Raw genomic sequence first — 15,588 nt, forward strand, 5'->3', positions numbered from 1 at the left:
GTTTGTGGAGTAAATGGTTCTCTTTAAATTACTGTCAACTGAAGTCATTTGGGAGTGGCTTATTTTTGAGAAAGGCCTTCCCAGCATCCTTGAAATCACACCAATATATCTGTAGAACAATCTTAAACATTGTTTTTCAAGGGGATTATGAATTATTGTCCGAAGGACATGTCAAATCATCTCCCAGATCATAAAACCATTCATTTCCATCCCCATAGTTGATGACAGACACGGAGGCCAATTTGTCTCACTTCTCTCTCTTGCGAATTTAGCCTTTTTGGAATTTTTTCCAGAAAGTGCCCAACACTGGGTGCCTGTAGTCCAGGAGTCTCTCCTTTATCCCAGCGCTGGTATCTATGGAATGTCAAGGGGTCTTCATCCCTGGGCCATAAAAATGAGTGTACCTCAGTACAATAATGTCTGCCCCGTGTGCTCTGTGCTTACATGAATTTAAGGAGGGTTTGTCTATTCTACCAGCCAGCAGCACAGTGTGGCAGGCATCCAGGCCTGTAAAGTTTACTGCTTTGTTCTGGGTCCATTACGGGGAGGTAGCCCACTGCCAAGCTGACATACATGGAGTCCTTATGTGTCAGGCACGGGGCTAAAGGTTTTACATTCATTATTTCATCAATCCTTATAATGATCACCCCCATTTTAAAGAAAACAGGCACAGAGAGAGTCAGTAACATTATCAAGGCCTCACAAATGGTGAATTTGGAGCAGGATTTCACAGCAGGGCAGGTGAACCTAGGTCCTCATCCTAAATACGATGCAATGCTGCCTCCAGGAAATCACCACAAGGGGGCTCCCTGTCCTCGTCCACGCCTGTTAAAAGGAGATGTGTTTTATTTTTCCACCCCAGGAGGTGCCAGGTAGGGCACAATTCGTACATTCTTATTTTCCTTCTGTCCAAATGCCAAGGCTCCTTCAGTATTGGAAAGTTTCGGACCAATGTAAATGTGTTTACCAGTATCAGTCACTGTATCTCCAGGTCTAAAAACACAAAACATCCCCTGAAAGAAGCCACTGTACTATGAATAAAATGACATGTTTAATAGTAGAAACCGGATTTACCTTCCTGGGGCAGTAAAACAAAGGAATTGTTTTAAGGAAAGCTAACAGAAGGCTTGAGGCTTCAATCACTAAGGATGCAGTGTTACAATTAAGGGATTTTCTTCAGATACTATGGATCATCCAAGCCATGTTTTAAATCGCAGGGTTAAGCTCAGAGAACTCAGGGGCTCATTTTCCTTCTTTCCATGTCATCTGACAAAGTGGCAAAGCAATTGTGATACAATGTCGTGGGACAAAGGCTCCATATCTAATGTTGACAAGTGACACCTGGGACTTGCAAAGCTAGAAATTCCTGTCCAGCTCTTGACACATCTAAGTCTGGATGTGTAATGAGGCCGGGAGCCATAGAAACAGGCATCCTTGGGCTGGCTGAGTATGCAAAAGACAGGAAAATAATGTACAAAAATATCTTCACTTTTTCTGAGAAAATCAGTAGCATTTAAAACGTCTAACAGACAAAATGTGAGAGCAATAATAATACACATCGGCAAACAACTCAGCATCACGTAGATCTGTCCATTAGTCCCTGTGGGCTGAAGGAAGCAAGGCAGCTTTGCCTCATCGAACTATGTCCATCAGTGGCCAGTGAGATGGACCACGGGAGCAGACACAGTTATGCCCAGGGTCATGTCTTATGAGCAGAAAGAAGAAAACGTGGCAGAAAATTTTAGGGGAGGGAGAGAGATAGGAAGTGAAAATACAACTCTGGAAATCCTGATGAGGATTCCAGATGAGGCTCAATGGAGGTTCCAGATGAGGCTCAAGGGAGAAAATAAAATGGGGGTTAAGGCAGGTTACACTGTAGTAGTAATAGAGCTTAAAAGCAGATTATATTTAATTTGCCTTACCGCTTTTTTTTTGAGACAAGGTCTTGCTCGTCGCTCAGGCTGGAGTTTAGTGGCACAATCACAGCTCACTGCAGCCTCAACATCCCAGGCTCAAGTGATCCTCCCACCTCAGCCTCCTCAGTAGCTGGGACTACAGGTGTGCACCACCAGGCTTGGCTATTTTTCGTATTTTTTGTAGAGATGGGGTTTCACCATATTACCCAGGCTGGTCTCGAACTCTTGGGCTCAAGTGTTCTGTCCACCTCAGCCTCTCAGAGTGCTGGGATTATGGGCATGAGCCTGGCCCTCAACAGCTTTAATTTGCTGGTTTAAAAATCTAGTAAATATCTGGGGAAGCCAGGTGCCCGGTCATCCCAGACCTGCTGGATTTTTTTTTTTTCCTTTAGAAAACACAACATGACCAAGGACATCAAAATGGCAAATTTGGGAGTGAAATGTGTATTTCTAAAAGCTCCCCAATTGGTTGTGGCAGGCAGCCAGCGTGGAGGAACTGCTCTAAGAAGCCACTGTAAACCAACACTTTATTTATGGGTAATGCCTTAGGGAGAGCTAAAGCAGGATTTAAGAAGGGTCCGGAAGCAAGGAGAAGGACATGGACAGGAGAAAGAAGACTGTTCAAAAGGTTGGGGCGAAGGTAGAAACGAAGGCAAATTTAGCATCAGGTTGTTGGCTTGGTTATACAAAACCATTTTAGATGTATTTTCTAGATTTTAAGAAAGCAAACCACAAGAAAACCCACCCTTTGCACCATCTTGTTAAAGAGGACTGTTAGTGCATTCACATTTAGAGAACGTGAGACTTGCCTTGTGGGTGGGATGTGTCCTTTTTCCAGGTCTCTTACATCTTTGCTTATCTTCATGCTCTGATAATGGTCCACCTGTGGCACTGCCACAATTTCACTGGCACTAGGAAGTACTGTCCCCTGCCCACCCATGCCAAGACAGGCAGGAAGTTGGCACAAAGTGACTCGGGGGGCTATGCAGGAGCAGCGCACAGCTCTCTTCTCCGTGCCTGCCGAGTGTGCTTATGTGAACATGCATACGTACATCCGGCCACCACACAAGTTAGCCTATGAAAGGCACACAGAATGGGTGGCAATAGAAAACAATACTCAGACATTTGCATCTTGAAATTTATTTCTGGTGTTTTCCACCACACCTCCCCTTCTGTTCCCCCACATCTGCCCCAATCTGCTTGTTTAGGCAGATGATGATTATGATAAGTCAATCGTTTTTCCTAAGCATGTTCTCATTGATGCAGGGGAAAGGCACCACTGATTTTTTATATTAATCCTCCCATAAAATTTGAGAGTAGGTTGTGGTATAATCGCTAATAAAAATTATATTTAAAAAGGATAATCTTTGCAGGGCAATCGGCTTATAATTTAGTTCACAAGAGCAAGTGCCTTTAAATGCATAATTCACTTAAGTCTGGGTCCTCATCTACCCAAACCATATCTCTACTCGTTCTTCTCTGAAAAGTGAAGACTGCAGGTCTTTCCTTTCCACCTGCCCTCCTCCCAGGAAATATCTCCAAGTCCCCCTTGCTTTACCGAGCACCCATGCCAACCCAGAGACAGCTGTTCTGCTGCAGTAGTCACCCAAATCACTTCCCTTGAAAACAAATGGGGCGATGCAATATGTTGCATTTGCTTTTCCATAAAAATAAATTGACACAATACAAGCAGGTCTTCTTTTCAATTTAACAGGGCATGAAACTAGTCTGCTGAATGAGGGCACATGCTATAAAATGAATTCAAACGGAGTACATCACTAATATCAGCAGAAAGATAATTATTAATCTGCTTAATTGCTTCACCCAGGAGAAGGAAAAAAAAAAAAAACTTGCTGAATAGATGCCCATTGTCTAAATTAAGGTTAGCTCTTTAGTCTTTATTACATTCCAAGCTTTTCCATTAGAACATGTGTAATAACATTTTATCATCATGCTAATACTAGTTCTGAGGTTTCCCCTTTGGCACGTAAGATTTTCCTATTAGCATAAAAAATGTGGTGACATGTACTTATTTGGTAGTGTTTTATAGATTTCATAAATAACTGCAAGAAACAAATTTCATCACAGAGTTAAAATATTTAATGACAAAATTCAGGTTTGTTGTAATAGTGAATCAATAGAGCAGGTGTTACTTCTCTCTGAATTAAACAAAAATTATATTTGACATCTCAGAGAACTTCTGAAGAATTAATAACTGTACGACAGACATCAGTAGTGTCACAATTTCTAAAATTAAGAGCTAAACCTATCTTTAATGCCCCTTATTTAGGGCATCCTGTAAATAATTTTAAATAGATGCACAACCTTTGCTAGCCACAAAAGTAGTATTAAAACAGATTTCACTGTAATTTAAGTCTAACACGTAATCTGAACTTCTTCAGAGCTTGAAAAAAGGTAACTACTGATCATGTTACATTTTACAAATACATTCTTTAATATGAAACATCAACCTGAATAACTGCATACTTTCTGTACACAGGTATCTAATAATACTAGTGAGAAATACTACAGCTATATTCCAGGAAGAAGTGGTAATACTGGAAAGTTTCTTTCCTTTTTGAGTTGTCCATACAGTAAGTCCTTCACAGAAATATAGTATCCCAAAATTCATAGAGAAGTGCAGACATGAAACAAACAAATGAGGTGTCTTCTGGCAAGCTCAACCAAACAAACTGGTCCCAAATGATGAGAGTTATTTTTGTCTAAGTCAGGCTGTATTAATACTTTGTACTGCAGCACCTTCTACAAAAGGATAGCAAAGAACTTCACATGTGTTATCACTGGGCTCCTCTGCAAGAGGCTGGGAGGTAAAGGAGGGGCAGGGATTGCTGTTACGGCCGTCTCTGTTGTGGGGAGGCCTAGGTAGGACTTTGACACTGAGAGGTCAAAGGTATGAACACAGCCTGGAAACTAATCATTAGAGGGGGCTAATAAAGATTCGGATGGGCTTTCTTCTAATTCAGGCTATTTCCAATGAAACTTAGGTCTAAAAGGATAAGCAGAGAGTGAGGAAAGAGGGCAAGACATGGAATATATTTATCAAGAGTAACTATTATCATTCTACCAGGGAAGAAGAATCTTGGGTTTCACAGTATGCTTATGACCTCATCCTCAGCTACTTTGGAATCAGCTTCCCAAACACTGTTGTTAGAGAGTTGGCAACCAATTCTGTTCTTGAATTTGGCGGACTGTCAGGGGGTTTTAGATTTATCCTTTCAATTATTTATACCAACTCTCTATCTCTGAAACCAGAATCCAATTTGGAAAGATAAATACATCTGTGTGTGTGTGTGTGTCTGTCTGTGTGTGTGTGTGTGTGTGTGTGTGTGTGTGTGTATTCTGAACTGAGGTCTGCAAATAAAATCTATTTGGAGTGATATTTGGGGCTTTTCCTAGAAATTAAAATAGCTTCTAACGGTACTCACCAAATGGCAAGTTCCTCACTTCTTTAAATTTTTAAGACACCAAAAAGTATAAAATATTATAGTTAACTTATATAGTTTATTAAATTTTATAGAGGGTTTTCTTGAATTGGATCACCTAAAAGGATTCTGAAATTTGTCTCCGACAAATCTCATCTCCCTTTTAATGTGCCTGTCTAATATATTTTCCCCCAACAGACAAACTTTCTCTCTCCCTGGGAATGCTCTATTAGGAGAACTTCAGCTATTTAAATCAGTATTAACATCCAAAAGTCATCTTATGCTCCTATGTAAGAGGCTGCAATACACATCGACTCAATCGGCAAAATGGATAGGATGGAATAGATAGGAGTGCCGAAGATTCAGGCAGCTTAAAAATCAATGCGCTGCAGTGGTAGGCTTACAATGTGTCTGAGATGTGCAGCTTGTCTCCTTGTTTCATAAAAAAAGCACAGCTTTTTTATGTTTAGCATTTTAATCCTCTAGGAAACAAAACTTCTAGACTCTAAGCCCCTTATTATCTTGAGTAATAGAAAATCACGAGGTGTGTGACCAACTGTATCGAAACTGACTGCCATGTAAAGGCTCGTGATTGTGGCGTTTTTATCAGACCAGGCAAGGTGCAATTGCCATGAAATGCAGTTTTCAAGAAACTCACGTGTTAAATTACATTAAATAAATAGATAGCAAAAACGACATCAACACCTCCAAAATCCAGATACCAAGAAACTAAAGGCCCTTTCCCAAGGACGTTATGAAGGTGTCTCTAAAATAGGCATGACTGTAAAAAGACAAGACAAATATTTTAAATGTATTACTTGTTCACATTATCATTGACACAGACCTTGTTCTGGACAAATCAATTTTCTGATAAAAATATAAGCACTTTTCCATACCAGCGACCATCACTATGACAACGACAAGAGAAACATCTGTGAGGACACAGAGGGTTTTAGGTAGGCTTTTCTTTAGGCCTTTACTCTCAAATTTTCACCCTTCATATGATAATTCCAAATAAACACCCTGGATACAAGTAGCAAGAGTATTTAAACTGTAACTCAGGAAAGAGATTTCTATCTGCGATTCTGTTTTTTTTTTTTTTTGAATGCTGGTGATGGTTCATGCAAGAGATTACTATACAAGGAGCAAAATCTAAGACTGCTGTTTTCCCCAATAAATTCAATTGTTTTCCACAATGTAGAATTTTAATCTTCAAATTAAGTGTAGCTAGGACGGTGAGTGAAACTAATCACTGCTTGACTTTTATTTTCATCTAGGAAAAATAATATCTGATGTCACCACATTAAAATGCCTTCCTGTTTAATATCAGAGAAAAAAAAATACATGTTGCCAGTTTAGACTCAGCGCAGTTTATCAGTTGGTCCAAATTTCATATTTAAACTACAAAATTTTTTTAATAAAGAAAACATATTCAAAACATACATATACACACACACACACACACACACAGTGGGAGGAGGCAAAAACCCAAAATGAAGCTGATGCTATTGTAGCATTTATTAGCAAGACCATTAGGGAAATGTAAAAATGCAACACCCTTTCTTTCACATTAACATCTGAAAAGAAAAAACAAAAACCATACTAAGTGTCCAAATATTGGAAAAAAAGAAGCAAGCGGAAGTCCCGAATTCCTGTAAAAACTGCTGAACAAACTCTTCAGTTTCTCCTAAGAAGGGTCACCAGGACGGGCAGTTTCTCAACATTTGTGCTTCATGGCAAGCTAAGGAGAGAGAGGAATGAGAAAAGTAAGACTTTATTAGTAGGTATTAGCAGAGAGATTTCACTGTGCGGCTCCCTCTCCACCTCCACGATGAGAAGCAGCACCGAGATTCTACTCTCTGTGGCAGACCATTACTAATTACAGTAGCACCTTTAAATGTGCAACATTTTCTCAAATAGTTCATGGGACATTTCATTTGTTACTTTTCCTTATGATAGCTTTGCCGGTGTATGCATCTAGGTGGGAGGGAGTGCTTCGTGGTGTTCTTGCACCACACTGAAGGAACAAATGAAAAAACCAATGGACAGGCAGAATGAGTGAATTACTCTAGGGATAGCTGAAGCTATCCAGGAGAAGCAACACCTCTGAATTATATTTACTGGCATCTCATGAAGTATTAAAAATCAACAGCTTTTAGTGAGACAATCTACAACCATCTATTTAATATGCAGCCTGGACATTCGACCAAGTCCACAGCCCTTCACAATTTAATTGTGTTATTGATGAGAGCTAAAACACACCAAATCCCGACTTTGATTTATGCCTTTCCCACTGGTGTTTGTAAAACATAGTCTATCGAAATATTCGGTCTTTGAAACGGGAACATCAAATACCACGGTATCAGTCAATATTTTCCCAAGCCCAGCCAGCCCATGATAATGTATTTAAGGAAATGATATGCAGGTACAGAACACAAAATTAAATTTGTCTTCACTTTTCTTAGCCAGATCTTTTCCAAGGAGTCTATACAATGATGTGAACTAGAAGGCAGAACAGAGGCTGAACTGTAACTCCCCATGTATCCAGAGTCTGATATCAGGGACTAATTCCTGTGGTTGGGGCTGGGAACAACTGGGGTTAGGGTTCTGTGGCTCAGAAATCCTTTGAGCAAAGAACAGGTGATTCTCTGCAGGCAATAACTTTGCAGAAAGCTCTGTCATCTGCATCCTGACCAGGCTCTCTGCCTTTTAAGAATTAGTAAGGCCGATCCTACTGATTTCACCCAGTGGTGCTCTGCATCATTTTGGAAGATGTCACTAATCCATTTCTTCAGCAAAACCCAGGGCAACCTGAGTCTTCTCTTTCTCTTCTTGACATCTTCAACAAATAAGTTATAACCCTGGGGCTGCCATTTCAGCTAAGCCACCAGCAAAGGCAGGGTCAACACTCACAAGCAGTGTCCCCAGCCAGGTTTGCATGTGATAGAGGGACCTTTGGACCAGTCCTCATGTTGATAAGTTAATCTCTGCTTGGGAAACCTCAGCTGAAAGAGCTCCCAGTACCTCTGTCTGGTGATGCCAGTGAAGACCTCCACAGATCTTCTGCAATGCTAACGCCGATAGTCAGTCAACTGTCAGACACAGGGTTTGGGAAGTTCCGAATGTTCCCAGGCTGTCATGCTGAGTGATGTGGGTTCTTGCCAAGAAGGGTAGAGGTGGCTAAGGACTCCTGACCTCAAAGAGTTTATAGTCCAGGAAACATATAGTCCAGGTTGGTGCAAATGGCAGAGCCAGGGCTCTAGTTCAGATCTGTCCCACTTCCTGGCCACACTCTGAACCTCATCACTCTACGGCCTCTACTTCTTGCTCTGCTTCTAGTTTTCATACACTATTCAGCAACATGGACCATCACATCAACACAGAGTGGTTAAGTGTTGTGCATAATAAATACTGACCATAAATATTTGATCAGTGCTGCTGTCCTGGTATTCAATGAGCTGTTAACTTTCAACTAATGGGCTTGTGCCAATTTACCCACAGCTATTAATCTTCAGCAGTGATTGTGCTGCTGTTCAAACCAGACCCTGGTAACCAGGACAGTGCATCTGGAATGGAGCTAAGGGGAGCCCCTGGGCCATGACCAGCTAAGATTTACAGAAATACGTTAAGACTGGACATTTTGCTATTTGAGTATTGCCATGGTCCAGATGTTTGTGTTTCCCCAAAATTCTTATGTTGAAATCTAACCCCCAAGGTGACACTATTAGAAGGTGGAACTTTTGAGAGGTAGTTAGGTCATGAGGGCAGAGCACTCATGAATGAGATTAGTGTCCTTATAAAGTGGCTGAAGCGAGACCCCTCATTGCTTCTACCATGTGAGGACATGATGAGGAGGTGCCATCTGTGAATCAAACAATTGGCCCTCACCAGACACAGGATTTGCCAGTACCTTGATCTTTGACTTCCCAGCCTCCAAAATTGTGAGAAATAAATTTCTGTTGTATATAAGTCACCCAGTTTATGGTATTTTGTTATAGCAGCTTGAATGGACTAAGAAAGTAGTATCATTTTAGTTTTTGTTTAAAAATTCCCTAGGAATGAGGAGCGTTAGAATATGGAAGGCAGGGAGGTAGAGCAGAAAGAGCACTGCATGAAATGAGGTCAGGATACCTGCTGCTGCAAATCTGCTGTATGACCTTGAGCTCTAAAGTCACAGCTGCTCCACACCTCAGCCTCCTCTTATGTCTATAAAAAAGTCTCCAACTCTAAATGCCAATGGATAAATTTAGGTGTCAGAGTTGTTAAAATTTAAAATTTCCTTTTGATATATTTTGTGTTCTTAATATCTCATGGAAAGAGTTCTCTTTCAATGCTATGTATGTAACCTACTCAACCTAAAAAATGATAATAATAAAATCATGACTGATACCAGGGAGATATAGTATCAATATATTATTGTTGATAAATAATAAAATCATGTATTTTATTTTTTATAATACTATTATAACATAATAGTATTATTTTATAATAATATAATATTATATATTATAAGACCTGTGCTCCTAAGACCCAGACCTGAGCTCCTTAGGTAGTAAGGATAGAGGCAGCCATTCCCTCGCAGTGAGAGAAATGCCACATGCCCTTTCTTCCCCCACACACGTAGGCTAGTGCAAAACAGGGCAGGTCAATGTTTTTTTCTGCAAGAAATGTCATCTGAGGATGTCTGAGTATGGGTAATGCTCTTGCCTACTAACTCACTGCCTACGGCGGGGCCGTCAAAGCATTGCATCTGCTGCAACGTTGTGCTTTTTGGCAAGGGAAAGTGAGCAGATCTGTTCTTGCGATTGTGGTGCACTTTCCTGAGGTTAACTTTGCATGAAGCCCGGAGCTCAAGAAAGAACCACACTTCCTCAAACCAGGCTCACCAGAGTGGAGATGGGGGAGTCAGTCTAGGGAGGCAGGGCGGAAGGATCATTTTCTATCTGCACTGTAGACAACAAGCACCTGCATATTTTGAAGTCAGGGTTGTGCAAAAGTGATCCATTCACTCTTGCACCTGGGTCACTGCAGGAGTCCTGGAACAAGTTAGAAGGCCAAGTTCTTTTCTACTGGACTCTACAAAGGTGTGCCAAACTCTCCAGCTGGGGTTCAGTGCCCTCATTCAACTGGGAGCTCTAGGAGCTGCCATCTGGCATCGCCATTTTCTGCTCAGGACTCTGCCATGTGTTCTGGCCCCCACTTGTAAGCACAGCTTACTCCTTCTGAGTCAACAGAGCCATGCTTGTCTAGGGGGTAGAATGCCTGGGTTCCATCTCTGAACTCTCCCATCACCAGCAGGCCTGGCTGTGGCTTGTCCAGTAAAGTGACATCTTTGTGGTCAGCCTATGCTAGCAGGTCCAAATCAAGAGTCCTAGTCCCTGGGAAAACAGCCACACCTTATCTAGAGAGGTCAATCTGCTCGTTAGGAATACTGCCAGCGCCAGTGATTCATAGGCACACATCCCAGTTTCACACAACTGCAAGTCTGGCCACGACACTCTCACACTCTCATACACATTAACAGACACTAGTAACCCCTCCTCTTCCCCCCGAGATGACCTAAAGGAGGGGAAACCAAAATAAACACAAGCTGTCCACGCCTCACTCCTCCCGAGTGAAAGCAGGTAACTGCTGGGCATAAATTTTCCCACTGGTCAAGCCAGAGACCCCTTTGCCTTTGGTGGCTGCATTAGTTTCTATCCGGATGGGTTCCTGTTTCAAGGGCTGATCTGTGTTTAGATAGTATCAACGTTTAGCAGGAGGCCCTCCCACACCCCTTTCCCTTTGGGTTTGGGAGGCACAAAATCTGCTCCATTCCTTCCCTGTCCCTGTGGTGAGGATCCCCAATCACCAGTATCAATTCTCCAATCCCTCTACAGTGCTCATTATGTGACTGAATAGGGCAGGGTCAGTAGAAAAAAAATTTATGGAAATGATTACAAATAATAGTAATTTAGATTTATATGTGCTACATACTATGCTAATAGCTTTGAACTCATTCAATTCTCTGAACACTCTAGTAGATAGGTACTATTCTCATAAAGAATAGTGCTCTATTTTACTGATGAGAAAACTGAGGCTTAGAGAAATTAAGCATTTGCCCAAGGTCACCAAGATGGTAAATGGCAGAGCTATATTCAAAGACAAGATGTTAACTACTATTCCATATTGCTTGCCCAATTGCCTAGCAAACTTGGCCACAGTATCAAGGAAACAGGGCTACCAGGGCCAAGAATTCAGGCCATCTGGTTAGGTTATCCAATGCAGTGTTTGTACAGCCCGCTCTGGGAGGGACGCCTACGTGGATGACATCCAGGTATTGTCTACGCCGCCTTAGGAAGAGCAATTTCACAATCTTCCTTGGTAACCTGGTTCATGGTTTAATCATTAACCTAAACTCTTGTTTTAGCAGAATTTTATCAGCGCAGTATTGATTGCTCTATTCTGTGTGGGAAGACATGAAAGAAAAATGCCTGTACTATCACCCTTCCCCGAACTGAAGACTGTTATAAAGTTATTCCCTTTAGCCTTCTCTACCCAACTCAACAACTTAAATGTTTCCCCAGATTTCCACTATCCGTCTCCCATTGAAATCACGGAAGCTGCTGTTGTGGTTAGAGAAGCTGAGGCTGTAATGCCAGCATTTCCATGACATCATTATCTCTGTGTCACAGAGGCTGCAGAAGGGAGGAAGGAACTAGGGAGACCTTAAATCCAAGTTCACTCTCTCTGCATCTGCACCAGCAGCAGCAATCTGAGGCTCTGGTCTCCAGCAGGGCTGTCTGCATTTTCAGATAGATCTGGCCAATTCTCCTTGAAGGAACTCGAAATGGGCCCCACGGGCAACAGTGCAGTAAGACCCTGTCACGACAGAGAATGAATGAGACGACAAGACAGGGCTGCGCAAAGGGGATGCAGGAAGAGAAGGCAGGAGTCATCCACTCAGAGCTGGATCCCCAGCTGGAACTGAGCATGAGCCTCCAGAAGAGGTCACCGCAACTCAGCTGGGAATATTTTTCTCATTGCTTTTTAGGTTATCCATCCTTGTTTCCTCAGCAGAAGTGGTGTTTCTGTTAAAGCCAGTTATTTTTTTCCCCGAAAGGTCACCTGAAAAGCGTATTTGAAGGGCCAGATCATAAGTCTGACATGCCAACACAAGTCATCAGCAGATGTTGTTTCTGGAAGCCTAAATTCAAACCACTAACCAGAAAAAAACTGCCCTTTGATCTGAAGCACAAGAACAGCAATAAATCCTCTTTATCACCTGACCAACAGGGCCTCTCCTTTGGTTTGTGACTGCCTTAGATAGCTGGCTGCCAATAAAAACTGCCCCTTTCCCTTCTAAAAGGCACAGTTCTCAGCGAGTATGAGAATGTGCAGAGTGCACACTCAGTCACGCAGGAAATGCCCTTCTCTGGATTCAGGGGCAGCAGGGAGTATTGCTGGCAGCTCAGCGCTGCTCCGGTCAAGCTCAGAGCCCCAGAATTGAGGCCCTGAAATAACAACCGACCCCTCTCAGAGGGAAAACTAGCCCCGAGGTGCGTAGTTCCCTGGGACTGCGGCTTGCTTGGTGTCTGGTGAAGAGATAAGGACACACTGCTAGACTCAGGATGAGAAAGGGACAGGATGGAAAAGCAAGCACGAGCAGCCTCACGTCCTCCTTGTGTTGGCTAAGTGGGGCAGCGATATTTGAAGACCTGATCTCTTCTCCCCCACCCCCTATTCTGTGTCTCGATACTTGAGCCCTAAACTTCTGAGCAGGAACTAAAGATGGTCCACAGTTCCTAAAGATCCAAGATCAGAAGGTCAGAGATACGGATGAGGACATCAGAAAAGAGCCAAAGAAACCAGGTACAAGAAGAAATTTTCCACGACTCAGGTGTTTAGTAAGTAGCAGATGGGAGTTACATAAAGGGGAAATAAAAAGCTTAATTTTATATCTCTCATCACAGGAAAATACTGAAATAAAGTTTCTTGGCACTGTAGCTCCCCAACGCCCCAGAGCTGAGAAGCCTGCCCCTCTCTTGGCCCACCTTGTGCGCAGTTTCTGCAAACTGCTGGGCGCTGTTCTTCAGGTCTTCTGTCTTCTCCTCTGCTCGGCCTAATCGCTCTCCACGCTCATTCAAGGCCTGGCTTGCCTTCTGCACTGCGCTGGTCACGCTGTCAGCAGCTGAATGGAGGATGCTGTTTCCTGAAAGGAGGAGAGCAGGAGCATCAGAAACTGGCCCGGCTGACCCACAGTGACCAGACTCTGGCAGGGTGAGTACCCTGTAAGAGGAAGGCAGGTCACACTGCAGAAAGGCCGCTCGTCTAGTGTCTGGGAAACAAGCCGACATTTCTTTTGATTGGGTTTGACTGACGCACTTGCAGCAAGAACACCCATTGACTGCAGGACCTAGGAAAATCCTAAATGCTTCCTTATAATCCCATCACTGACACGCCAGTCATTTCCATTCTGCCAGTATTCTATCTGATGAGGCTCAAAAGGATGGGGCCTGTCTGGATTTACAACTTGGCTTGCAAAGATAAATGAAAACATTGACAAGTTCATAGAATTAGGCAAGTTCAATGAGACATATCTGGATCTTATGTTATTTCCTTTTAACCTGTGGTTTCGGTGAATAACCATAGGAAAACTGGGACTACAGAACTTTTCTAGATAGAATGCGCTATATTCCTTCCAACGCTTCTTCTTCATTTTACCCCTTCATCCAGCAAGTAAAGAACACCCCAAAATGTACAGCTTCATGTAAGAGCTATGATCCAGTCTCAAAGCTCAGAGTAGATGTGTCTGCTCCCAACCTTGGATTCTGTACCATGGCTTGGATGGTTGGGACTCCTTACCTCTGATCTCCGGTATGTGAAATACGGAGCCTCAGGACCATACTTAACCAGCAGGTACAAAACAGTGACAGAAACCAGCCCTAGAAGAAACTTGGTATTCCCAAACTCAGGAATGGTGATACCAAGAAAGTTGAAAGCCATTGCATCTCAAAGGGTCATGCATTCCTGACATCCCATTTGCTGGGACTGGGCAGCAAAATTCAATAGTGAAGAACTTGCCGATGCATAAATCACTGAGAAATAGCAACTTGCAAAATGACAACCAAAGGAAATTTATAGCTGTATTTTGTTAACATTGAGTGTGAGATATTTAATGGCATTTTATATAATGGCTTTATGTCTTTGAATAAGTTTATTACATCATTTAACTTTGTACCTGGGATAGATACATCCAGCCATAGACAGCTTTTAATAGAAATGAAATTTCCACTGGTCTCAGCTGCAAAGGCTTCTTAATTTCTCCTCTGTGGGCACAGTCTGTGGTTTGTGGAAAAGGATCTCAGGCAAAGAAAGTGCCTGGACTGGAGGAAGCACTTAGCAAGTGTTTTTCTATTTTTCTTCTTTAATGGTGGATTTCAAGGGATTCAATTATGCACTAAGGGGAGGAGAATGGGGTTAACTCAGTGTTACTCAGTTGCATCAAGCACTACATGAGCCAAGATAAATCAGCACAGATAAATAGGGAGCAGAGGAAATGCAGTTCTAGGCAAATCTGGTTGAATGCAAGGTTGGAATGAAAGGTCTGGGTCTTCAGAACAGATTTAGGAGGAGAAATCTTGGTCCCCTTTTCTTTCATATCATACTCATAACTAAGGTAATAACATATCCACACTGCTCAACACTTGAATAGCACTTTGCAATCATAAAGCACCTTCACAAATATTATCTCACTTGATTGTCACAATTCTACTGATAGGATTGGGACTGGCAGAGGTTAAGAGGCTTGCACAAGACCATATCACTAGGGAAGTGACATGGATAGCACTTGAGCCTGGTTTTCCAGTGACTTTTCCTTATTCTCTACCTTGTTCTTTGCAGATATGGTGTTGGTTCAGAGAAGCAATCACTAAGACAGAATTGTGGGCAGACTAGCATACAGATAGGTTTTGACAGGTTATTTCCCAAGGTAATGCCTGACTGTTTCTGTCCTCAAGGTACTCCTCTTGGTAAATTAAGAGTTATTACCCATGCCACACGGAAAGTCAAGTTTTCTCAAAAAAGGAAGAGGCCAATGGGGTGGAACAGGAAGACGGGGAAGGGCGCAGAAGAGCTGGGAGAGGGCACAAGAAAATCTCCTTTTCCTGCCTCCTTCCATATATTCACAGCTTAGCCACCAGAGGACTGGGAAAAGATAGGGCAGGGAAGCTGCAACTTCACCACTAGGA

General features: G+C 42.5%; 1 protein-coding gene across 4 annotated transcripts in view; it reads right to left on the bottom strand.

Moving 5' to 3' along the window:
* Window positions 1-3,993: 3,993 nt before the first annotated feature.
* Window positions 3,994-15,588, bottom strand: part of STXBP6 (syntaxin binding protein 6) — a 250,811-nt gene continuing 239,216 nt past the window's right edge. For all 4 annotated transcript variants that reach the window (XM_058429767.1, XM_032179909.2, XM_032179910.2 and 1 more), the window contains 2 exons: window positions 13,393-13,550; window positions 3,994-7,100 (listed from right to left, as the gene is read on the bottom strand). In XM_058429767.1, coding sequence (XP_058285750.1) covers window positions 7,077-7,100; window positions 13,393-13,550 — 182 coding nt within the window. In that variant the 3' untranslated portion in view covers window positions 3,994-7,076. The remainder of the gene's footprint in view (window positions 7,101-13,392; window positions 13,551-15,588) is intronic.

This window comes from Hylobates moloch, unplaced genomic scaffold (assembly GCF_009828535.3).
Source record: "Hylobates moloch isolate HMO894 unplaced genomic scaffold, HMol_V3 SCAFFOLD_16, whole genome shotgun sequence".
Taxonomy (NCBI): Eukaryota; Metazoa; Chordata; class Mammalia; order Primates; family Hylobatidae; genus Hylobates; species Hylobates moloch.